The sequence below is a fragment of the Protopterus annectens genome, chromosome 5.part0 (assembly GCF_019279795.1).
Source record: "Protopterus annectens isolate FY-2018-M chromosome 5.part0, PAN1.0, whole genome shotgun sequence".
NCBI classification, from domain to species: Eukaryota; Metazoa; Chordata; order Ceratodontiformes; family Protopteridae; genus Protopterus; species Protopterus annectens.
This window is the reverse complement of record NC_056735.1, coordinates 1,880,447,065-1,880,473,467: the sequence shown is the minus strand read 5'-3', so window position 1 is coordinate 1,880,473,467 and position 26,403 is coordinate 1,880,447,065. Positions and strand designations below refer to the sequence as shown.

The window sequence follows — 26,403 nt, the reverse complement described above, 5'->3', positions numbered from 1 at the left end:
ACTTGGATTGCTGATGGAGTGAATTTGTGTTGAGTTACTCGGCTCATCACTTGCTTACTGATTTTGGGAAATATGGTACAACCCAGCATATTCAATGGCAATTTATAACTACCTGCACCTTTTATTTTTATCTAATGTCTACGTGTTAATATACTTCAGCTCAGTCGGTATTATTCCAGTGACATTAAAGCAGTACTAGTGAAGCTCTTCTTTGTCAGTTATAATAAAATAATTCATAGTTCTGCCCAGCCCGGGGGTCTAAATAGCCTTGAGAAAAATTTAAAGAAACACTACTGATAAAATTCCTGGAACTAGCTGTTTAGAACTTAAATGGGTAGTGGCATGACAGGTACCTAATCCAACGTATTCCTCAGTTCTGTAATTCTGAGACATATATATTAAACAAAATATTTCCCTATTAACCTTTAAAACCATTCTAGATGACTGGATGGGTGATCACAAATGTTCACCTGTAATTCTGGGGAAAATCTATTTAATGAGGGAAATTGTTAGGCTCTCAACATAACTGTGTGATGCAACCGAGATTCCTGATGGTCTCCTTGGCTGCAAGCATAGTAAGAATCTATGACTTATGAATAATATAGTAATTTTATGGAATTTATTTGACTATGTGGACTTCAATTAAAGGTCAGTCAGCTGACTGGTGTGAATCAATATAATAATAGATAGCTAGACAGACAGATAGATAGAAGACATGTCAGTACAGAAATATCGAACATGATATTTGCTAAAAACTATGCTTTATTAAAGTTATAATCCATAAATCTAGAATAAAAACTCACAAAGTTAAGCATTTGCACATTTAGTAAACAGAGTAACTTAACTATGCATAAATAATTTAATGACTATACAGTTCTAATTTCTGCATACTGTATGTAAAGCCAAATAATTTTAGCCTTTGTAAGCTTTCTTGGGATTGTGAATTATAATCTTTGTTTTATGTATCAGTAATAAGTGTGACATTGCTTACTCTTCATACATAGAACAACTATAGATGCAGTAGCTGGCCCACTGATATTAATGGAAACTACATTCCATAACATTTTCAGTATTAAGAATTACTGATTGTAAAATACTTTTCTTTATTTTTCTCACCATGTATCAGACAGGAGATTTAATGTAAACTTCAGCAATGTGTTGTCTTTGGAATATTTCAATAAAAAACAATGCATTTTATTAATAAGTCAGTACTGTCTTGTTCCTTACCATGCTGATTTTAAAGCCATCAGTCATGAAGATAAAAATACAAGAAGGATTTGGCTTAATTCTTCAGTGTTAAATGTGATGGATTTCATACGGTCTTTGCCTCAGTATCTTCTGCTTCTTAAAACATGGAAACATGACTCTACTCCACTAAAACACATCACTGTATTGTTTGTAAACTGATTTATTAAGGTTACTTGAACAAAAATAATTCATGACAAAGCAGTTTAAGTCTTTATCTGAAATGCAACAATTCTTGAGATCCATTCAGTAACTATTTCTCTTCAGATAAAGGGCAGTTACAAAAATGAATCACTAGAAATATATGTGTACAATCACTTATAACACAAACATATAATTTAAATTTCCTCTTTGACGACACTTAGTCTCATAAATAAAACACACTACCAGCTATTTCCTTTAACTGGTACTGTTCAGTCAGTAATATTTTATATACTACAGTGGTGTGTAGGCCCGCTACAACTACATTACACAATGTAATACAGTTACTCACCAATGTTGCATTTTGCCACAAATGGGTAAAATGATTTGGTGAAAAATGAAAGGCTTAGAAATAATATAATCAGCTTTGACGTTTACAGTTACTCATGTACCTGCATAATACTGACATAAAAAACAAATATATTAAATTAAACAACACTTAATATATTACATTCATTATAGTGAACTTTGTTCTTAGCTGCGATTGACTCATACAAATCAACAAAGTGCGTCAGTCAGAAATGGTATAATACTTTAACACATATTGCTGCAATATTTCACAAAAATGACAATCTCCATGTTAAATAATTTGACCATTAATGTAAAATTACTATGTACAAAACAGTAAAAATAAATGCTTAGCAAAAATATTTGCACTATATATCAAAACACTTTTTTGCCTTTTAGTAAATAATCCACATTTACAAATGATGTTTGACAAGAAAAAAAAAATGAAGTGAATTTTCATAAAAAAATCTCAGCATGAATATCATAAAACATAAAACATATTGCAGAATAATGTTAATACTGCTTATGGCAGAAACAATTAAGGGAATGTATTTTGTTTCCTTCGGTGTACCTTAAAGCAGTATATCACAAAAAACAGTTGAACAGTAATACTAAAATATAACATGCACAAAGGTGTGCTTAATAAATTATGCATGTAGCAATATTAAACAGCCAAACTTAACAACTGTGTTAGGGAGAATGAAATATCACACCCTGTCTATTATTAACCCCACACAAAAAGCTGTAAAAGTATTTGTCTGCATGTCAAGAAAAATTAAAAGTTTTAATACGCATTTGGTTGAACGTCTGTGTAACAGCTAAACATTTGTTGATAAACTTGCAGGAAGTATCCACACATATGTCAAGGTATAGAACTCAGAACTTTAAATGCTCCAAAATATGAGACGGATTGTTCTCTGTCCACTAATGATGCATCAGTCACGTTAACATAAATCTCATCACCATACTTTAACATGAACACACCTCCTTGATATGTAGAATAAAAGTTGTATTCTGCAGAACTGTTCCAGTACCTGCTACTGCCACCTTTCATGAGAAGAATACTGTCACTTCTTGACATGCTTTTCCGGAAGACATATGTAAGTAAAGGTTGACCTTTGCTGCTGTGCTTCTTCTCACCAAATGACCTATGATATCTGAAGCCTATATTTATATAAACGTAGTAAAAGCCATTCTGGTGTATCTTCAGTTTCCCTTCAAAAAGTGTCATATTTGTCATAATTCCTAGGCCCTTAGTATGTTCCCATGGCACAATTTGCTGAGATGATACAGCAATATCTGTATAAAAAAATGACCAACCAGTTAGAAAGAGAAAGAGAGGAAAATTGTTCCATATCATTTTTAACAGAGAGATACTAATCTCCACCTGATGATAACAATGTGTTCAGACATCATAACTACCTACCTTGACAAGGAGAATTACAATAGCCAGATGAATAAATCTTAAGCCTTGATAAGTACATCAATAAATCTAGTATTTTCTCTATGCTCATACAGAAAATATGCTTTTATTTTGGGAAGACCATTTCTTTGAAAACTTGTATCTTGGATTGGGAGGGCTATCTATCAAGCTTCTAGCTTAGAAAGAAAGAAAGCAGCACCCTTTTGCAAAATGCCACACTTTATTTTACATTCCATCAAGAGGAAACAGAAATTGCAAATTCTAACCCCATCAGCCTTGGCATAATAATCTTTAAAGTCCATATAAAGTTTTGTTAGATCCCCATAAAGTAGAGACAATTAAATTTCTTGAGATAGTCAGAGACTCGTAATACATGCATGGTCTGTATAAGTAGACAGGCAATTTTTGTACAAAAAAGTGTAATAGGTAAAGGTACTAATCGCAGAAAACTACATCAAGAGATGCAAAGTTTACATAAAACTTTGGATTCATTGTACAAAAGGCATGCCATATAACTAAATGACTGCACCATTTTTTTATTTTGACGTCAAAGTAGCAATCGGAGAGCACCTTTGTACAAGGACTACATCTACCTTATCAAGTCAGTCCACACACAGTAAGAATGGGAGTAAGTGCATTAGCCACAAAGTATGTCACAGAGTGTTAACCTTGGTGAAACAATGGATGGATATCTATAACTAGAGAACAGTAGTAAGCAGAACAATAGGGGATTAATAAACTGGTATCACAGGCTTCAGTCATGTGCCATTGTCTTTTATCTTTAATTGTATCAGCAGAAGAAATAAGAAACAGTGCGTCATCCTGCAAATTACAGAAATTTCTACTACATGATCTATATACAGTTGTGTGCAGACAGAAGTAACTGGAAAGCACTTGGAAATGTTAGAAGTGCAGCAGTTTAAATTCACAGCAAATAACTGCAAAATAATGCATCAGGGAACAATTACCTGGAATTCAAACACACAGTTAAATGGGAAATAATAATAATAATAATAATAATAATAATAATAATAATAATAATAATAATGATAAATAATAGTAACAACAACATTCATTTATTATTTATTTATTTTAATTTATTTTACATTTGTTGACCGGGATAGTCCATCTGGGTGTGAGCCCATTTTCAGCAGAGGCCTGGGGAGAAAAGCTCCAATAAAACAAGAACAACATTGACAGGTACAGTGTCGGTTTTACATATAATTTAACAGAAATATTTAGAGACAACAAAGAAAGTACAATATACAATAGGCACTTTAGTGAAAAGGAGAAAGTTATTACAATATATTAAAGTCTTATATATTTATATATTTTTTGACAGCAGGGGTAAATCTTTAGTTGATCATTTGAGTATACTTTAATATGTGTACATATGTATATCCTTACAAAAGAAAAGGAATTATCAAATTATACTCTTATTGTAGGTAGCTGATAGGTGTTGTTAACAAGTGGGAGTGGGGTATATGTGGAGACTATAAAATTTAGGGGATGAAATTTGATGTGGGCTTATGTGGTATTAGCCTGGCTTGGTGTAGGAGCAGTGCCAGTTGTTAGTGAGGTGGTCTTTGAGGAGAGTTTTGAATTGGTGTAGGTTGGTAGCATTTAGGATGTGTTGGGGGATTGAGTTCCAAAGTTTAGAAATGTGGTGGGAGTAGAGGGTGTCCCCAGCTTTGTTGTTGCTTTTGGATACTTGGAGGAGTGTTTTGTGTGAGGACTGGAGTTTGCAAGTCTTGGCATATGGTTGGAGTAATTGCTGTAGGGCTGGGGTTCAGTTTGGCTAGTATATTAGTTGGTGAGTAAAGACAAGTTGGGTACAGGTTAGTTGTTGTGGGAATTCTAGCCAATTTTTTGTTGTAGGGCAGAGCAGTGATGGGATCTATATGGGGAGCTAGTGGTGAACTTGGCTATTTCATTGTAGGCTGATTCAAGTTTGGTAAGGTCAGTTTTGTTAAGGTTTGTAAAGATGGGAGAAGCATAGAAAAAAATAAGTTATGTACTTACCATAATGTTCCATTTGAGTTGTTCATCTCGCCTTCATTCTTACTGATGGGTTCGGAGCCAATCCCTCGGCTCCAAGTCGGCCTACTACAAAGCTCGAGGATTTCAAGTAGCTTGAGGCCAAGTCCCTATCCCATGATGCACCATGAGTTACCTCAGATCTTGTTTGCTGCGTATAATAATACCATATGTCATTCTATAACTCCATAAGAGAGAAAGTATAGAAGGGTTGAGTGACCAGGAAGGATCTAGCATCTCGGTCTTCTGAAAGCCCAGGAGGGGGTAGGAGGGATGGACTTAAGAATGAACACAAGATGAACAACTCACATGGAACGTTATGGTAAGTACATAACTTCTTTATGTGTTCTATCTCACCGTTCATTCTTACTGATGGGTAGCATCCCAAGCACCATCTACCTCGGGTGGCTCACGGGAGTATATTTTTCAGGACCATGGATCCAAAGGAGGCCCTGTCCCTAGAGGCCCTGTCAACTTTGTAATGAGTGATAAAGGTATGAGGTTTCGACCAAGTGGCTGCTGCACAAATGTTATCAATAGGAAGTCTGGCAGAAAAAGAGGATGTAGAAACTACTCTGGTTGAGTGAGCTTTAATTTTATGTTGTAAGGGCATATTGGCAGCTGAATAAGCAAAGGTGATACAATCAGATAACCATTTAGACAGAGCTGTTTTAGCCAGTGGCATACCTTTCCTGGATTCTGAAAAGGAAACAAAAAGCTGATCTGATTTCCTGAAATCTTTTGTTCTATCCAAATAAAATCTGATCTGTCTATGAACATCAAGTTTGTGCAGCATGTACTCTAGATTGTTGGAGTGATTGGGGAAGAAAACTCGCAAGTCAATAATTTGGTTGAGATTAGTTTCAGTGCAAGCTTTGGGCAAAAAAGAGGGGCTTGTTCAAAGTGAGACTCTGTCAGTATGGAAAATCAAATAAGGAGGCTTAATGGACAAGGCTTGAAACTCTGACACTCTGCAGGCAGAAGTAATAGCCACTAAAAAGATGGTTTTCCATGACAAAAAATTGAGATCATATGAGGAAGCTGGTTCAAATGGAGGAAGAATTATGCGGGAAAGCATAAAATTTGGATTCCCTGGGGAATAGGGAGATTTCACAGGTGATCTAATATGACAGGTCCCTTTGAGAAAGACTTTGGATAATTTGTGTGACATAATATTCAACCCTTCGAATCCAAGATGAAAGTTAGAGATGGCAGCTAGTTGAACACAGACTGTCGCTGCTGCAGCTCCTTTATTGAAGATCATGGTCAAGAATTCTAGTATAGAGGCCATAGGGGCTTGATAAGGATCAATATTGTTTTTAGAGGCCCATATAGAAAATTGTTTTCCATTTGCTCAGGTATAGCTTCCTTGTAGAGGATTTATGAGAGGATAAGAGAATTTTCTTCATCTCACTGGAAAGGTTATGGAACCTGGCTATGATGGGAATTGAAGCAGCCAAGTTGTCAGCTTCAGTGACTGCAGAGAGGGATGAAGTTCCCCCGATGAGTGCGTCAGAAGTTCTGGAACTGGGTCCTTAGTCCAGGGGTCCTCCAAAAGATGAAGTGAAAGGAAGGGGAACCAAATCTGATGAGGCCAATGAGGAGCTACTAGAATGATAATACTTCAGAGGGCTTTCACTTTCTGTCCATGTGCCTTGGGCTGTCCTTCTCTGAAAATGCCCCCACACGCTATCAGGGAAGCATCCATGGTCACTATGGCCACTGGTGGGGGTAAAACAAGTGGACGTCCTATTGTAACATGAAGTGAGGTCAACCACCACTGAATATCCTTTTTGCAGGGGTCTGTGATCATTATCCTGTGAGACATGGGGAGCTCTTGGTAAGACCATTGAGTGAACAACAGCCATTGCAGTATCCGCATGTGCATACAACCCAGTGGTATGGCCAAAACTGCTGCTGCCATCATTCCTAACAATTTCAGAACTTCTAATGCTGGAGCCTTGTTTTTGGATATTAGAATGCAGACCTGCCGATGGAGAAGTAAAACTCTTTCTACTGGAAGTCTTAGCGTGGTGGTGGTTGTGTCCAGTTCTGCTCTGATAAGGACAATACGCTGTGATGGTGACAATACAGATTTTTCTAAGTTTATTGTAATGCCCAGCTGGTTGCAGAGTGACAGAGTGGATTCCCTGGCCTGAATGAGTTGATGCCTGGTGGTGGCGGTGAGGAGCCAATCATCTAGGTACGAAAACACCTGGAATCCTAAACATCTCAGGTGAGCTGTGACCACTGCCATGCATTTGGTGGACACTCTGGGGGCTGTAGTGAGACCAAAGAGCAGGGCTCAAAACTGGTAATGATTGGCTCCCAGATGAAAGCGCAGATGATCCCTGGATGGCCTTGCCATTTTTATGTGGTAGTACACATCCTGTAGATCTATCGAACACATCTAATTGTCTTTCCCTAAGAAGGGAAGTATTGACTGAAACATGACCATTCGAAACTTCTCTTTCTTTACAGATTTGTTTATTCTGCTGAGGTCCAATATAGGTCTCCAGTCCCCTGTCTTTTTTGGAACGAAAAAGAATCTTGAGTAAGTTTCGGATCCTGTCTGGTCTGGCTGGGACTGGTTGGATGACTCTTTTACTTAGCAACATCTGGACCTCTACTGTTGCTTGTTCCCTGTAACTGGGTGGAACGTCTGGGATTTTTCTTGTCGGTGGAGATGATGTGGTGAATGGGATGAAGTATTCAATGAAAATGATACTTTGTACCCAGTTGTCATTTATTTTGAGTCAGGAGTCTGGGTACAAAGATAAGTGACCCCTGACTGCCTCCAGACCAGAACAGTCAGGCCTCTTTTCAGGAGCACTGGTAGGACTTCCCAGAGAAGGGATCTCTGTCATCCTTGTTTTGCGGACCCCCTCTGCCGTGAAGGTGGAGTCTTCCATTATTTCTGCCTCCTCTGCTCCTGGGGGGTTCACCACATGTGTCCTGAAAGGCTCCTTTGGCTATTCAGAACCACATTTTCCCTCCCCTTTGACCCTTGGGGTAGGGTCTGGTAGGAGTGGAAAAATGGACTCCGACAGCAGACAGAGTCTTTCTCTCCTGCTCACACCTGATCATGGTTTCCTTAACTTTGGGCCCAAAAAGGGATGAGCCATCAAAAGGGGTATTCACTAAGGATGACTTGAAGGGCTCCGCGAAGAAACACAAGTGTATCCAGGAGTGTCTCCTAAGAGCAACTCCTGTACCTGCTGTCCTGCTCGTTCCATCAGCTGCATATGAAATGAGGTGCATGGATGAGTTAACAATGGAGATGAGGGTAGCAAGCTGGGAACTTTGTCTGCAGCTCCTGCAGCTACTGTACCCTGAAGAGTATCTCCCAGCTCTTTAAGGAGATCTCTTTGTAGTCCCATAAAATGGGTTAAACAGTTAAGCGAACGGAGTGCAAAAGTTGCTGAACTAAACATGTGCTTCCTATATCTATCCATGATCCTGGAGTCTCTGTTAGGAGGATGGATAGACAAGGAGGTTTCAGACATTTCCTTTTTGGTGGCTGCTGCCAGCACCATGGCATCAACTGGCACACCTTTGGTCAAGAAAGGTTTATCTTGGGGGGCAGATATGAGCTTATTAGGCCTCCTAGGGACAGGCTCCATGGTGTCTGGAGACTCCCACGTCCTTCGTGAGACCAGCTGCATAAGCTCATCAAAGGACGGAGACACCCAAGAGGTGGAGGGCTGAGACCTGAAAGCCTTCAGGAGAACCAACTCATCCTCAGTAAGGTTGGTGGACTACCAGTCACCCCTCTGTCTAAAGATTTCAGGTATCTCTGCAAATGAGATATCCTCAGAGGGGGACCATGGGGACCCTTCTGATTCATCCAAGTCAGTATCAGATGTTAGGGAATCCTGAGGGGAGTCTAAATGCTTCCTCTTACACACTCTCTTCCTGGGAACCTCATCAGTGGGAGCTTCTGATGAGGTCTCAGAAGAGCATGGGCCACCCAATGGGGCTTCCTGAGGCTCTGGGTCTCTGTGCTTTACTAGGATCTGTGAAGCAGAAGCAGACACAGGCGCTTTAGGGGATGAGGAAGCTGGACCTGAGGTTGAGGATGTCTTGGGAGACATAACTCATCTCATGGCTTCGAAGGCATCCCTGCTCAATGCAAACGGACTGACGGTTCCGAGGAAACCATCGATACCCCCGGCACCGGGACAGTGGGCTCTGAGCCTGAGGTAGGAGCCAAGATCATCCAAGCCGAAGCCCTGAGAGGCAGAGTCGGAACTGACAAATCAGTTCGACTATCCTCCCCAGACCCGACCAGAGAGTTTCGGCTCCTAGAGTCCTCAATATGTGCCGAGGACATCAGAGTGAACAAGAGTCAAAGACACTGGAGCAGGCATCGACTGTGAAGGCTCCACAATCAACAAGTCCAACTCCTTCTGCTCCAAAGGACCGGTATGGCTCAGAGGAGGAAGAGTTATAGCTGGCATAAGGGTCTTCGGCTCCGAAGCCGCCTGGGTAAGAGCTGATAATTTTGCAAAGGCCAGTGCCTGTAACAGCTTCTGCACCACCCGATCCACATCCAAATCTGAAAGGCTAGCAGAAGACCGAGATGAATGGATCGATGGTACTGACTGAAGTAGCGGAGATTTAGGAATTTTGGATACCGGTTCCAAAACCGGGGACCGGCTCCGAAAACAAAAGGCAGTCAGCTCAGAGACCTGTGGAGCCGATGTCACAGACTTTTTCAACATTTTTTAATCCACAGAAGTCTTGGAGGACTTTGAGGTCTTACTAGATCCATCCTGGTCACTCAAAGCCTCCTGGAAAGAAGGATTCAACAAACCCCTGTCAATAAGTTTTCTCTTTCTCTCTTGGAGAACCCGAGAGGAAAAGGAATGGCATAGGGAACATGTTTCTTGTAATTGCAAGGCACCTAAGTAGTAGACACAATTGACATGGCAGTCAGTAATAGACATCTTCTACCCACATCTAGGGCAATGTTTAAACCCTGACTTAGGGTGTTTGTCCTTGTCATCAGCCATGACAAAAAAGGACACACCTCACAACAACAAATATAAATTAGCCTTTAATAAAAAACAGGCTAACTGTAAATAAACACACAAGCCCTTTAAAGTAAGACTAACTACAAAGAATTATTAATAAGCCTTCTAATAAAAACAGGCTAAATATATGCACACAAGCCCTCAAACTAAGGCTAACAAGCACACACACACAAATTATCTAAGCAGATAATATTAATAAGTGAGAAATCACTAAACTACACAAGCAAGTTAACTCTAACAGTTATAAATTCTTACAAAAGGTCACTAAGTAATCACACAATACCATGACTAAGAAAAGGGTGACAGAAAGGTCACTGAATAAACAAGTTCTAGTCAGAAAATTTAAACGGGCCTATGAAAAAAAAAACAAGGCTAAAAATATAGCTATGAAAAAGTACACAAGGGAAGGGAAAACTGCAGATAAAGCTATAAGAGCTTATCTAACCCAAACATCTAACTATTTTAACAATAAAATCTCTATATTTTTTAGAAATAGAAAAGTAGTAAAGTTTTTACTGGCCCACACTAGCAAGAACCTCCAATCCGTTGCAGCGGCAAACTAGATCTGAGGTAACTCTAGGTGCATCATGGGACAGGGACTTGGCCTCGAGCTACTTGAAATCCTCGAGCTTTGTAGTAGGCCGACTTAGAGCTGAGGGATCAGCTCCAAACCCATCAGTAAGAATGAACAGCAAGATAGTACAACTTCACATCAGTAGATAAGAGATTAGTCCTGGTGATGCTTAGTCTAGATTGGCTAGTTAGGAAATGATTAATTCAGTAAAGAGAGGCTAGTTTGTTGGGTGTTTTTTAATGGTTTGAGAGAGGTGTAGGTCAAATTGTAATTTGCTATCAATTGTGACACCTAGTAATTTGGTATGTCAGCTGGTGCTTATGATTGTGTTGTCGGAGGAGTGAATTTGAAAAGTGGCTGAGGGATTGGGTGTTTTGGTGGGGAGAAAAAGCATGAGTTTGGTCTTGTTTGGGTTCAGTATGAGGTTAGCGTTAGTTAGCCAGGATTCTACTTTAGGAAGGATTGTTGTGTTATAGCCTGTAGTTGTGTTAGAGAGGAGGCGGAGTATATCAGGGTAGAGTCATCTGCATATTGGATGACACAGGCAAGAGATGTAGATTTATGGAGTTGAATTGTGAAGATGGAAAAAGTAGGGAGCCTAATATGGAGCCATGTGGAACTCCTATGTTAACAGGGAGCAAAGATTATAGTTCTTGTTGCCATCTAACAGTCTGCTGGCATTTGGCTATACAGCTATGGAACCAAGCTAGGGAAAAATGACTGAGCTGTAATGTGGCCAGTTCTGACAGCAGTTTTTGGTGTGAAACTGTGTCGAATGCCTTTGAGAGATCTAGAAAGATGGATGAGACATATTTATTCTGATTTCTGTGTTCATTTATTGTGTTAGTAAAACTGAGGAGGGCAGTTGTGGTGCTGTGGTGGGGGCAAAATCCATGTTGTGTGTTTGATAGGAGGTTATTGGAGAAAAGGTAGTTTAGAAGCTGGGAATGAAGACATTTTTCTAGTATTTTGGAGAGGTGAAAGAATGGCAATGGGCCTGTAATTAGTAAGCTCGGTAGAGTTGCCACCTTTATGCAATGGGGTGATATAGGAGACTTTCCAGATTAGTGGGGCATAGTTCTCAAAGATAGAGTGGTTGATGAGGATAGAAATGGGGTAGGCTATGACTTCAGAGGCAGCTTTGAGGAATTCTGATGGGAGGTTGTCAGCAGCTAGGCTGGTGAGCTTGAGCTTACTAAGTAGTTTTTTTATGGTATGGGTTGGGACGGGGTTAAAGGAGAAGGAGTTTACACCCTCATTGTTGGCTACGGGGATTGTAGTAGTGATGTTTTGGTCATAGTCAATAAGTGAGTGAATTGTGTTTATGAAAAAGGAATTGAATTGTGCTGCAATGTTATCATTTGATGGGGGGGTGGTAGAATTGGGGTTAGACGTTCTACCAGGTTGCAGGAGTTTGTTTATAGTGGCCCAGAATTTTTTGGGGTTGTTTTTGTTTCTTTGCTGTGCAGTGATGTAGTAAGCTTTTTTGTTGGCTTTTATCTGGGATTTGGCTTTATTCCTAAGCTGTTTGAAAAGTAGAAGGTTGTCATTGCTTTTGTTAGTTAGCCATTGTTCCCATACCTTGTCCTTTTCTTTTAGTAGTTCTTTGGTGTTGTTTGTAAGCCAGGGTGTGTGGTGATGTTTTATTCTAGCTATTCTGCAGGGGGCCAGGCTATTTAGGATGTTGATGAAAGTGGTGTTAAAGTGTTGAACAGCGTCATCAAGTGGTAGTGTTTTGAGGGGGGACCAGTTAATTTGTTGTAGGAGCGAGTTGAAAGTGTGGGTATTACATTTTTTCTTGCTGTGGATTAGCCTATAGACTACTTGTCTGGGTGGACTAAGACTGTTACTGCTAGAAGGGGTGTGTTATTTTTATTTGTGAGATCCAGGATGAATTGTCTGTTGGCGGTTTTGTCTATTCTTGTGGGGTTTTGTATGAGCTGTGAGAAACCATACAGGTTTATGAAATTGGATGGATTATTGGAATTATAGGTGGACCAGTCAGTGTTGAGTTCACCCATAATGATGGTTTCTTGGTGGAAGGTTGTGGATAACCACTGAAGTATGCTTTCAACTGTGCTAGTGTTATCTCCTGGAGGGATATAGATAGCCACTATGATAAGTGTTTTGTTGTTGTTAATATTCAGTTTGATGATGAGTAATTCTGCATTGTTAGATGAAGTGTGGAGTTGATAACTTCTAGGGCTAGATTTTGTTTAAACATTATTGCTACACCTCCTCCACATTTATTTTGACAATCAAGTCTATATATGTTGAATCCTGGGGGAAGTATTTCATTGTGTTTGACATTTGGCTTAAGCCAAGTTTCAGTCAAAATGGTTATGTCAGGGGAATGTAAGTCAATTAGTGCATGGAGGTCATGGATTTTGTTTAGTATACTTCTTAGATTTATATCAAGGAACAGCAGGTAGTGCTGTTTGGGGTGAGGGTGTATGGTGGAGTTGATTGAGCGGAATTTGGTCCAGATGAGTTCTGATTAGATAAAGGAAAGTTAAGCAAGCTGAAACTAAAAATAGCAAACAGTACAGAGTACATACTTGGCAATATGAAATATGAAGATTTTATTGTCTGATAGGGGCAGCAGGATAGACTTCCAACTGGAGTTACTTGCACATCTAGATGCCAACATAGTACAGAGACAGTTCAAAAACTATTAAGAAGATTCAGCATGGCCTGTACCAGCCTGCTATAAACAGTGGTTAAGGGAAATTGTTCTGTGTTCTCAAAGAAAACTTTTGGGGTATGACAAAGACATTTAAATATCTTAAGGAAATGAACGGTATTATGGAGGGCAGCAGAAAAAAATTAAATAAGTTACTTTGAAGATCTGATTAACGCTACAAGATGGATATCTGAACAACAAAATGGAAAAATACATTTATGAGAAAGGATACTGGACAAAAGGAATAACATTTGTATGAAAAAATATATCTGTGTGAAAGTACTCACCATACGAATTTAAATATAGGATCATTTCTGTAGATATTTTAGGAACTTTGCAGACTTCCCCTTTCCAGGTAGCAGGATAACTCCTACACCAAGAACATCAGCCGGAAATATGGCTGTACAGAGAAGAGAAGAGAAACTGTGCCATCTTATGCTCACATTTGGGAGTATATAGTCACTAAGAAATATGCCTAACCTTCCCCTTCTAGGAATAAAGGGTGTGAACTCACCACTTGAATACTAAACATCCCAAAGGATCCTATATGGAAGAAGGATATGCACACTATGGAGAAAATAGCTCACTACATAAACCCACCTAAGACCTATTCCCTGTCCATTCTTTCAGGCTTATGAGTCACAGACAACTCTTACAGTGACCTCCTGAAGGTCACCACTATCTATAAAGTTTACTAGGTAAGAAGGAGGGAAGACATGCACCTATGGACAGTTTTAGAAGTTGTTAATCTGGTTACCACATCTTGTGAAAGTGGGAGGAATCCGTAGCATATGGAGAAAACCCACAAGAACACAGGAAAGAAATGCATACTCCAGACAGAAGGCACCCCAGCCAAGAACCAAACTGGAGAACCTTTTGTTCTGAGACAACAGTGCTATGCACGACACCACTGTGCTTCTCCCAACCCTAATCTACCACTAAAAAATAACCCTTATAGAAGGAAAAACTCTTAGTATAAGGTCTTCTGTATACAAATGTCTATATATAATAGCTCAGTTAAGGGCAAAAGAAATAGCAAAACAGTAGAATTCCAGCCAGTAAAAGGCAGTCCTATTCCCACTGACAAAAGTAAAAGAAAGAGAGAGAGAGAGAGAGAGAAGAGATTGCGAAATGAAGAGAGACAGAGACTGAGATAGAGACAAGGGCAGGGCGATACCAGTGAAGGAATGATTTTATATGCAGATATTTATGGCTGTGGTGAGAAAACCTACATGGCTGCACCATCTTCATTATAAGGATCATTACTGCAGTATTTTCAAAGTCTGTGAGGTGAGCTCCAAAGGCCCATTACATGCCAGTGTGTTTACAAGGGAAGAGTTTCGGGTTAAAAAAATAACTCAATCCTCCTAACAGAGGATGGCATCATGCGTGTGTGAGTGTGTGCATCCCACTGCATGCCAGTGTGTTTACAAGGGGAGAGTTTAGGCTTAAAAAAAAACTCGATCTTCCTCACAGAGGATGGCATCATGCGTGTGTGAATGTGTGCGCCAGCGCGCGCGCGCGCGTGTGTGTGTGTGTGTGTGTGTGTGTGTGCGTCTATGTTACCACAATGTGTGGGCTGGTAGTTAGAATTCTTGCAATATCAGGTCTGATAGCACAGTTTTTGATTCACAGAGATGGCTGTAAGCTGCTAATACAGTGTTTCTCTGCTCAACTTTACCATGTCTCTGAATCAGAGATTCTCTCTGTCATGCTAATCCCCCAACCAATGATGGCCAACAACATGGCCAGAGGGAATCTTTGTGACTACACCCTACATTTCATTTGCTACATTATCCAGCATTTTGGAATACAATGATAAATTACCTGGGTCTAGCTACATAACTTTTGTTTTCAGTTCAGCCCTCAGTAGATGTTCATCCTGCTAATCAGATCCTGCTATATTACGCCTAAATTACTGCATGTGTTATGGATACTGATTATCATGCTCACCTTGTATGTCATATTATTAGACTTATGGCTCAGTTGCTCTTTTACAGTTGCTACCTACACCATTAATGAGCAGACATGTAGGTGTAAATGATTGTAGTCTGTCCTCTTAAATGAAATACATTTAAGCTCCATACAGCTCATTTATAGTCTCCATACAGGTTTTGTGCCAAGTGAATGGAAAAGAGTCACTCTATTGCATAAGGGAGGTACTCCCCCAGACCCAGGCAATTACAGACCCATACGTCTGATCAACCCCATATGAAAAGCCATGAAAAGACTTATCATGGAATTAATCAATCAGGACATAGGGAACCTCCAAACACTGGACCCATCTCAGTTTGTATTCATCAAAGAAAGGTCATGCTTACTCAATCTAGTTGATTTTTTGAAAAGGTCACCAAAGCAATGGATGAAGGCAAAATTGTGCATACACCATACGTTGACCTGGTCAAAGCTTTTGACAGAATCCCCACCTTAGCCATAGTAGAACAGCTAAATAAACTGGGAATAAGCCCCTATGTAACCTTCTGGATTGCTAGCTGGCTCACAAAATAGGGGAAGTTTCCTTAACAAAGAGACCAGTCATCAGTGGAGTCCTCCAGGGTTCTGTGCTAGGACCTTTCTTGTTAGGCATCTAAAAGGAAGTAAAAGCCAACACCAAAGGGCTCTGGCTGACTAGGTTTGAAGATTACTGCAAGCTAGGAGCAGTCACTGAATCCCTTAAGGACTTAGCCTTCCTGCAGGAAAGTTTGTCTCAAATAAATAACTGGTGTCAAAATCATGGTCTGAGACTGAATACTAAAAATGCATTATTGCATCCTTTTTTTTGAAGTCATCTATCCCAGGCAACTACCACATTGACAATGTGGCCCAAGAGTTGACCCAGTTGTTCAGGATTTGGGAACTAATGTGGACACTGACCTAGCTTTTGACCAACCTGTGTCTATTTTTGTAAGAAAGTTCTTCTATATTGCATAGCTTATAAACAAAGGGATTATGTCTAGATCTAGAGATGTCATTGTCTCCCTTTGCTCATCCCTCATTAGGCCAGTCATTGAATATAATGCCTCCTTTGGCAGGTATCTGTCCAAATACATGCAACAACTGGGATGCCCACAGAGATACTTTACTAAAAGGATACAAGGCCTAAACAACATGTCCTTTAAGGATCAACTCAAAGCCCTGTCACTATGCTCAGTATCCTACTGACTGCTAACAGGTGACCTATATCTGTCATACAATGCATCCTCTGACCCATTAATGATGGATTTACTGCACATCATTGAGTCAAATGGCATCAGAAACACTTGGTCTAGGGATCTAAGCCTCTTCTGCAACATCCAAAGAATGGTAGGAGGAACAAGTAAATTTCACAGAGAATACCACTGCTGTAGAATAGACTCCCCATCCACATAAAACAAAGTTCATCCGTGTCCATTTTCAAGTGAAACTTAGATCTGTAGATGGGAAACAAAATTTACCCCAGGACTGCCCCCTGTAGTAATGATAGGCAGAGGCAGCTCCTAAATGATTTATCCCATGCACAGGTGCCCTCAAATTATCTATAGTATTATCCCAGTTATTCTCATAGTTGATAATATATAATTATCCACCATGGGATGTGTAATGCCAATATGTAACCAAATGGGACAGGTTATTTTTGAGTGCAAAAAGAGAAATTAGCAAGGCTTAAAATAGCCCACAAGGGCAGCTAGCCTTGTACTTATCTATGAACCTATAATATTAGTCCCATATTAAATGATGAGAAATAAGCAAAGCTGTTACCATATAATTATGTTAAATACTTTGATAACTTGCTAGTTTCAGCTGCTAAGCCTGTATGACTTTCGCTGGATGTTTTGCTAAGTGGTGTGAGGTGAATAATGTTAATACTATTATTGTGTAATTAGTGTAATAGCAAAAGCTGTGTTGAAGACAGTTTGCAGATGAAATATAGTGGTTAATCAGAAGAGCTAAAATATTCTGGCAGCTAAAATGTGTTCTTTAAATTTTGGCGATGGTGGTTCAGGTCACTTCAGTGTACAGTATGGTACAGACCAGTCACAAACCACTGCACAGCACAAATGCACAGAATATTTGTAAGCACTTCATAGACTACAATATGATGTTTTCAACAACATTACATATAGGCCAAAAACCTAATTTGCAACCTTGGAATAATGCAGAGCAATATGAATTTCCCAGCCACACTAAGTATACTATATGAATAATGACATACCCATATCCTAAGATGCACACAACTGTCTTGTACATACCCAAGAAATGGTAAAAAAGGCAACTCAAGCAAACTATTAGTATTCTTAAAATATTATACATTTCTGTAAAAGAATTAAAAAAAAAACTGTCCATTGTAGCACTAGCAAACTTACCTTTTGTAATGTTTTTATAATAGTTGAGTGTGAGGTGAGCAATTGGCCATTGTTCATTTTTTGCCATCTGTTCCTTATTTGAAAATGCATACGTAGTTATGTAACCTAAAAGACAGAAATAAATGCTAGTATAATCTATGTGAATTAGAAGATGAACACAAACATGCATGTACATTTATTACACATATATTTCCTAATTTTAGTACCGATTACCTTTACTGGAATGTCCTCCTTCAGCAGATTCATGCTGTGCTCCCTAAATAAATAAAACATATATTTTATTTTCATAATTTTATACTATGCATTTTTTAAAATCATCATATTGAAAATCATTCTTTCTGCCTTGGCAGTCAGTTGTTTATAGCACAAGACATCTTGACTATCTCTTAATACAAAACTCATTGCTGTATTCAAATCATGGCAAAATTTCACTATCTAAAGTAATAGCACTAGCAGTAAGCATTTTCTAGATATGCCACTGCACTGCCAAAATATACATGAAAAAATAAATTATGGAAGAAGTCTGTCTGTAAATTAAAAGTATTGTTCCATAAGTCACTTGACACAAAGGTAGTTCTTTGAGAAAGAAAGCAGTTTTACAATAGTAAAACTAATGAATTTTTGTTCACTGGCAGCAGTTGCACCAATTTTCAGCATTTGAGGGTCCTCCATTAATAAACAATGCCATTCTTACACTCACATTTGTCTGGCTTCAACTGCATTGTGCTCTGTAGAAATCTGGCAATACCCTGAGTCATCTTCACTTCTTTAAGCTAAGAACTCACCTAAGACTGCTGAAATACAATACACTACCTAAGGTAATGTAACCACACTAGGAGCATGCACAAGTTATAAAGGTGGGTTAGGATGGTGGGAGGATATCCCTACACTTGCAAAAAGTCTTACCATTGCAGGTCTACTACTGAAGTGAGTATCTTACGCAACCATAATATCTCCAGCAGCAGTACTCAAGCCATTGCAAAACAAACTGACATGACTATTAAATAGCCTATTTTGTCTTTTGTCTAAGTTTGTGGACTGCTTAGTACAGGATCTCATGCCAAAATGTTTTTCGAAATCCTGTCATGCTTGTAGAATGTGAGTCTAGGTCAATTTGTTTTGCGAACCTGCTCATAGATTTCTAAACTGAAGTATGCGACACATCTTGAGTCATGTCATTTTTAAAGTAAACTACAGACCTGGTAGCTGCATTTGGTGAACATGCTCTATTGGTGGACAGTGATCCCTTATGGTGTTTTATGGGTGCATACATAAATACTAGGATATCAATCTGCAGACTATTACAAACCTAGCCAATAAACAGGGGTCAGAATCAAACCCTGTACTTTGTATCTATGAGATAACCAACATGCCACTCCCCCAACTTAAATTGGCAGACAAATACTTTGGGCAAACCATTCTGACAAGATATTTCATTCACTTTAAGGCATACCTTGCTCTGTATAACAAATGCAAATGCAATCATTTTATGAGATGTCTTTGGTCCTATCACTATAGTATTTCAATTGCATGTACATTCAGGTTGCATTGCAGTCATTTTCCTGCATTCTTTTGCTGTTGAGACAATACTAGTGGTTAAAATGATTGGTGCTGGTATAGGATTTCATCAAACATCAATGTCTGATTTTTTTTTTTTTTGGGGGGGGTGCCTTACTCAAGTGAAACAGCATAAAGGGAGCTGGCAACTAACTCTAAGAAATGTCTGACTGTGGTAACTCCCAATGAGAACTGGATTTCTTTTCATAAAAGGAATTAAAAATCCACCATACTAACTATTGTTTGTTTTAAATTGTGGCAAGAGTAACTTCTGTAATATACAGCTTGAGTGTCAAAATGGAATATATCTGTCATGTATTTTTGTATTAGTCATATTTTTATTGTTGACTAGATAGACCTGGAGTTACATTCCCTAGTAGTCTGTTCCAGGATGAGATTTTCACATAGAACAGAATCATACATTGCATTATAGACCAGGTACCGGATTCATCTGACTAATCTGTAAGAAGCTTTCCTGAAGCACTTCTGCATAATTCAAGTTTCCCAACACTATGATTTATTTTTGTAAGGACTTATACCATTCCAAGGTCTTTGAGGTGGCTTTTTCAAAGGCTATATAAAGCAGTACTGTATTCAACACTGGGTTTGGTTGATGAAGTATACAATACAATTACGTCACTGGAGTGACTAAGCATTCCATTCAGAACTGGATGGGCTACAGAAAATATCTTCTGACTTTATTAAACACACCCTGGTGAAACTTTAACTTATCTACTGTTAACGATGCCATTATACCTAGCATACCTCTTTACGTTTTAACTATTACTTTTAACTTAGCATAGTCTAAAGGGTAGCAGTGTTTGGAGAAGAGTTTAGGGTAATTAGGGGTAAGACATATTCCAGTCTATGTCAAGCCTAATCATTTTTCTTGCATCATATGGGAGGAGGTTTGCTATTTTATAAAATTGTGTATTTTAGCACCATGACTCCACTTTATACAGAAGTCTTAAGGCTTATTGGATTGATCGATCCATTCAATGGTGGTTTTATGAAGTTCAGTTATTTATAATGGTGCCATGCTCACTCACCTGGGCTCCAAAAAGCATACCTTTTGCTTTCTCAGAGTTAACAGTGAGCCCACTGTTATGAAACCAGTTATATATTTTAGGTTAATCTATTTGCAGATCATTTTGCATGTCGTTATTGATTTTGGCACCTTTGAGGAGCTTTGAGCAATAGTAGAAAGCATAACACTTACTTTTAGCAGGGCCATATTCTGGTCATTATTAAACAGCCAAAGAGCATTGGCTGTTGGACCAAATCTCAAGGAATCTCTGCTCTGAAGGCACCTTCTTCTGAATTACAGAGCTTATAGAAGATTTTATAAATACTATCTTTTAGGTAGCTCATCTAAATTATCCATCCCAAAGCCCTAGCTTTTCAAGTTTTAAAAGTAAGAAACAATGATAAACAGATTCAAAGTCTCTTTTTAAGTTTTTTAAATCTTTTTCCTATATCAGGACACATTATGTCACTGATGTGGTACATGCTTGGTAGGGTATAATACCTCTTCCTAAAACTGTATTGATTATGAGAGAGCATTCTTTGTTTGTCTGTATATAAAATAAATTGTGGCAAACTGTCTTTTACAGACACCTAGCTAAGGAATTAGAAATAGGGAGAATGTTGTAAGTATTTTCTGGATTCATAAACTTAGGAAAGGGTATTATCAGAGAATGCCTAAAAGAAGGGAAATTATTCCATTTATGAGTTAAAGGTGGAAGGTTTGTGATAAAGGGCAACTGTTATGTTGATGGACATTTTAATAAATAAAGTGTGGAGAGCAGCTAATCTTGGATTACACCTCAGGTCTGAATGCTCGAAAATTTTTAAGCATTTAAGAGTGGAAGAACAAGTCAGCGGAGTGAAGCTTGTAGTTGTTCTGGGATAGACAAGGGACTAGGAGCTCTACATTCAACATAAGCTCCTTAATATTATCAAGAAGACTGGGCACACTCTTTCTTCTCAAGTGATGCTTAAACCTTAACTTAACATCACTAGGCCCTGTCTCTTCTTTTGTAACTTGCAAAAAGGTTTAGATAAAAAAGCAAGAGGTTTTCTGTTTAGATTCTTGTCTGGGGTGGTTTCTGTGAGGAGTCTGCATATCCCACCCTCCCACCCTCTGTGTTCACTTGGGGTTTCTCTGAGTGCTCTGGTTTCCTCCCACATTCCAAAGCTACACAGTAGATGGACTGAACTCTCTAAATTGGCCGTCGGTGTGAGCATGCATGTATGTGTATATGTGATACAGATGAATAAACATGGCAAAGCAACTCAACCGTCAGTATGAACATTGATGGTCACTGTTGATGTCACACCCTGACTGCATATACAAAATGAATGCAGTAATTAAATCAAAACTTGCTTCAACAAAGTATTAGTTTAAGGGTGTGCACACTTATGCAACCAGCTTATTGTATGTTGTTTTCCCCTAACAGGTTTGTTTGTTTTTCAATTGAATTGTACAGGTTATAGGTCAAATTAAAGGTGGGAAAAGTTTTGAAATGATTTACTGTGGTCTCATTTTTTATATCACAAAAACCTGGCATTTTAACAGGTGTGTACACTTTTTATATCCACTGTATATATGTCTTCTAAAACTTGAATGACCAGTTTTGTTATTAGAGGGTAGTACTTTGTTAACAAATTCACTAGTACCTTAAATCTCTGTGCACAATTTGGGCCTGTTAGTAAATATTAGGCCCAAAATACTTGACTCACTATTGTTTTGATGTTATGATATAATTTAGTTAGGGTCTTAACCAACGCTGTAAAATTATGGTTCTGTCATATTTTTTTAGTTGGCCCTTCTCTAGTTGAGAATAAAATCTTCTAATAGCATAACATGATCATTTGAAAGGTTTTGGTAGGTATTGACAAGAAATTCTCCTGATAGTGAAATAGTATAAGAATGGAGTTTGCAGGCCACATTGATGATCTGCTAGGTGTAGGCTCCAAACTGGACTTGCACAAAAATTCAGTTAGGTGCTCTGCACTAGTGACACAGTAGAATGAAGCTCTGACTATGGTGCATGGACCCAGATTTGATAAGCAGCTTGGGCACTTGCCAGTCAAGGGAGGGAGGATGGTCAACTCCATGCTGGTAGGGTACACACTAAGACACACTCATTTCATATGATGCTTAGTGAAGGCCGGGAACATGAGAGAAATGTACTGTAGAGGGTCAGGTCTGAAGCTGAGATATACATGGAGGCATGATCAAGGTGCCTCAGAACCCACTATATGCCAGCTATTTGTGACAGGACGAGAGCATACAAGATGTAAGGAATTGAGCAAAACAATGTATATATAGATATACTCACCTGCAGCAGTGCAAAGATGCCTCAGGTTCTTTAATCTCTTCACTGGCCTTGAATATGGGTTGGGATCAGAGGCATAGCTGGCTTTTTTTAACCCCGGGGGCTAATCCCCAAATTAGTGCCCCACTTCTCCTACTATTCATTTAAAGAGCAAAATAAGAGGGTCCAATATTGTACCGGCACCAAGCAGGTAGCCAGATACATCCCCCTCCTGTCCTAACTCTTTAATGGAAGAACTAAAAAAAAAAGACAGAACACAATCTGGTGGCTGCTGCTCCTGAAATGCATCCCACATAGGCCCCTCCTCAGCTGAGGGGCAATCAAAAAAGTCTGCAATCCAGTACCTAGGAATTCTGAAATGGTGGAGCCAGTCAGATCCTGTTTCTACTCCCTGCTCCTGCCCCTGTTTCCTTAGCTGGAAAATAAAATTGATTTATTTATTTATTTTAAGATGTAGCAAACTGCTTGATACACTGCTACAGTTTATACCATGCATGGGGCACTACAGTGCTCAGGCTTTAGTTTAAAACATTTTTTTTCTTTTAAACTGTAGCAAACTGCTTGCTACAAATATAGCACACAGTTACAATTCAGACCACATGCAGTAATGTTACAGTGCTCAGGCTTAACTGCAAAAGCAATAGGATATTTTAAAAGATAGTATGCACTAAAGAATGATTGGGATTGACCAATCACACCACCTAACACTTTGCACCTGGAATAACTGTCCCTTCTCCCCACCCTAGCTATGCATCTGGTAGGGATTAGTGAAGGGGAGGCTAAGGTGGGTCCAGTACAGAACAGGTACACAAAGTTGCATTGCAAAGAAAAGTCACAAACTTTTTATATCAAAAAGCATGATGGGAAATCAACCCTGATCAGCAGCATTACACCACTTCCATTTCTCATCCCTGGCTTACTGTCAACATACATGAGGTATCTTTTGGGAGATACAGCTGGAGTTAAATTAATCATCTTTGGCCAGGTTTCAGTGACAGCTGCAACAAAAGGCTTTACTAACATAACCACGTATATGCATTAGTCAAACTTTGACTGGGCTCTTTTAGAGTATTTTTTTCCCAGAAGGCTCCTTGTCTGTCCCCATGAGTTATCCCTGTTCACAATGCATAAATTATAGGTTACTGTTAGACTCATAATCCTGAATGAAGTCACCAAATTAAGTATATTTAAGGATGAGTAATGGCTCATGAGAGACATAACACAAAGCTCAATGGATCCATGCCTCTTTGGAATGTTTATAGGTCAAAAGGTGGAAAATGCTAATCTCATGGATTGTATTGTCTTGGAAACTTGGACACCAAAACAGGGCCCATGGCTCAGCAGATAGCACACTAATCTTTGACGCTAGAAAACTAGAAGGATGTGGGTTTTATTTTCACATCAGCTACTTCTACTTATTTTCCAATACTTATACTGCTATGCAGCGTAGAGGGGGCTGCTGCACTCCTGAATCCTGAGCTGCCATCCTTCAGCTAAAACATAAAACAGAGTTAGAGTTTCCAAGTACTGGAGGTGGTGTTAGTTTGGGTTGGTGCAAAAGATCTTATCAGATTATAAAATATTGCTTTCCATATATGCAGAAATAATGAAAATAAGAAGTTATGTACCTACCATAACGTTCCATGTTAGTTGTCTTCTCTCGCCTTCTTTCTTGCTGGATGGGTTCGGAGCTGATCCTCGGCTCTGACTCGGCACTTGCTAAGCTCGAGAGCTAATTTTACCAGCTCGAGGCAACCCTATATCCCATGATGCAAGGCGTGACTACCCAGATCTCATTTGGTAGCTATAGAAATATGCCCATTATCTTCTTCCAACAGAAGGAGAAGAAAGTAACCAAATGTGTAAACACAACACAGGGGAACTAGTAAAACTAGTGACCACTCACAACTGGAGTCCATAGGAAGAATAAACTTGTCCCTAGAGAAGAGTACAACTTCAAGGTCTGTCCAGGCTATGGGGAAAGGAGGGAGGGGCGAGAAGACAACTAACATGGAATGTTATGGTAGGTACATAACTTCTTAATGTTAAGTTGTCAAACTCTTCATTCTTGCTGGATGGGACAGCCCCTAGCACCTCTATCCTGGGTGGCTCAATGGAACAGACTCTTGAGAACTGTGGAACCAAACCTAGCTCTGTCTCTGGAGGCCAAGTCCAATTTGTAATGTGAGACAAAGGTATGAGGCGTGGCCCAAGTGGCTGCTGCACAAATGGTGTCAATAGGTAGCCTAGCCTGAAAGGCTGTAGATGTGGCTAGGCCTCTAGTAGAATGTGCCTTAGGTTTAGAGGGCAATTATTTGCCCCTAAGGAGATAAACATGGGGAATAGTGGAAGAGAGCCATTTCGATAAGGTCACCTTGGAGACCAGGAGACCTTTTCTGTTTTCTGCATAAGAAAGAAAAAGCTGATCAGATTTTCTGAATTGTTTAGTTCTATCCAAGTAGCATCTGAGCTGGCGATGAACATCCAAATAATGCAGTTTCTGTTCCACTCTGTCCGAATAATTCGGTAAAAATACTGGAAGATCAATAGACTGGTTAAGATTCGTCTGGGAAGCCACCTTGGGCAAAAAGGATGGATTTGTTCTTAGAGATACTCTATCCTTGTGGAAAACCAAGTAGGGAGGTCGAACACAGAGAGCATGAAGTTCAGAAACTCTCCTAGCTGAAGTAATAGCCACCAGAAAAATTGTCTTCCAAGAGAGAAATTTTAAAGAACATGTAGCAGCCGGTTCGAAGGGGGGAAGAATTAGGGATGTCAGCATTAAATTCAGGTCCCATTGAGGAGGAGGATCTTTAATTGGGGGCTTTAGTAGAAAGATACCCCTGAGAAAGGCTTTACAAAGCTTGTGAGACATTATGTTCTGGTCCGCTAAGCCAACATGAAAATTTGAGATTGCTGCCAGCTGGACTTTGACTGTCGAAGAAGAAGAACCCGACTGAAAAATCTCAGCTAAGAAGTCCAAAACTGACTGAAATGGGGCAGTAAAGGGGTCTATGTCCCTGGACTTTGCCCAGAAGGAAAAATGTTGCCATTTACTAGCATAAATCTTTCTGGTAGAGGACTTTAGAGAAGCTACTATGATATCCCGTACAGGATTAGAAATCATAGGAAGCCTGGCTAATGAAGGAAGTGGAGCAACCAAGCGGTGAGTTTGAGAGAGCGAATGGCCTGGTGCAGATGACCCGACTGGTGGGTCAAAAGATCTGGAACTGGGTCCAGACGCCAAAGCTGTACCAATAGATGGCGATGAAGGAACGGGAACCAAATTTGTCGAGGCCAGTAAGGGGCAATGAGAATCAACTTGGCTCTCAAAATGGTAGCTTTCTGAATGACTTGAGGTATTAAGGGGAATGGAGGAAAAGCATAAAGAAGTCCCCGGGGCCAAACCTGGGTTACAGCGTCTCTGGGGGGTTGGCCTGGGAGTGGATAGAGGGAGAAGAAGTCTGGGCATTTGCTGTTTTGGGGTGTAGCAAAAAGGTCGCAGAAAGGGAAGCCCCACTTCTGAAAAATCTCCTCCACTACTGATTGTTTGAGAGACCACTCGTGCGGCATGAGAATAGCTCTGCTCAATCTGTTCGCAATGAAGTTGGATTTCCCGGGGATGTGCATTGCTATCAGAAACCGATGAGAGGAGATTGCCCACTGCCAAAGTCT

At 39.5% G+C, this 26,403-nt stretch overlaps 1 protein-coding gene across 1 annotated transcript in view; it reads right to left on the bottom strand.

Annotated features, from left to right (window-relative positions):
* Nucleotides 1-936: 936 nt before the first annotated feature.
* Nucleotides 937-26,403, bottom strand: part of TNFSF11 (TNF superfamily member 11) — a 119,458-nt gene continuing 93,991 nt past the window's right edge. The window contains exons 3-5 of the mRNA XM_044071706.1: nt 18,044-18,086; nt 17,831-17,935; nt 937-3,033 (exon numbers count right to left, since the gene is read on the bottom strand). Of these exons, the coding sequence (XP_043927641.1) occupies nt 2,597-3,033; nt 17,831-17,935; nt 18,044-18,086 (585 nt within the window). The 3' untranslated portion in view covers nt 937-2,596. The remainder of the gene's footprint in view (nt 3,034-17,830; nt 17,936-18,043; nt 18,087-26,403) is intronic.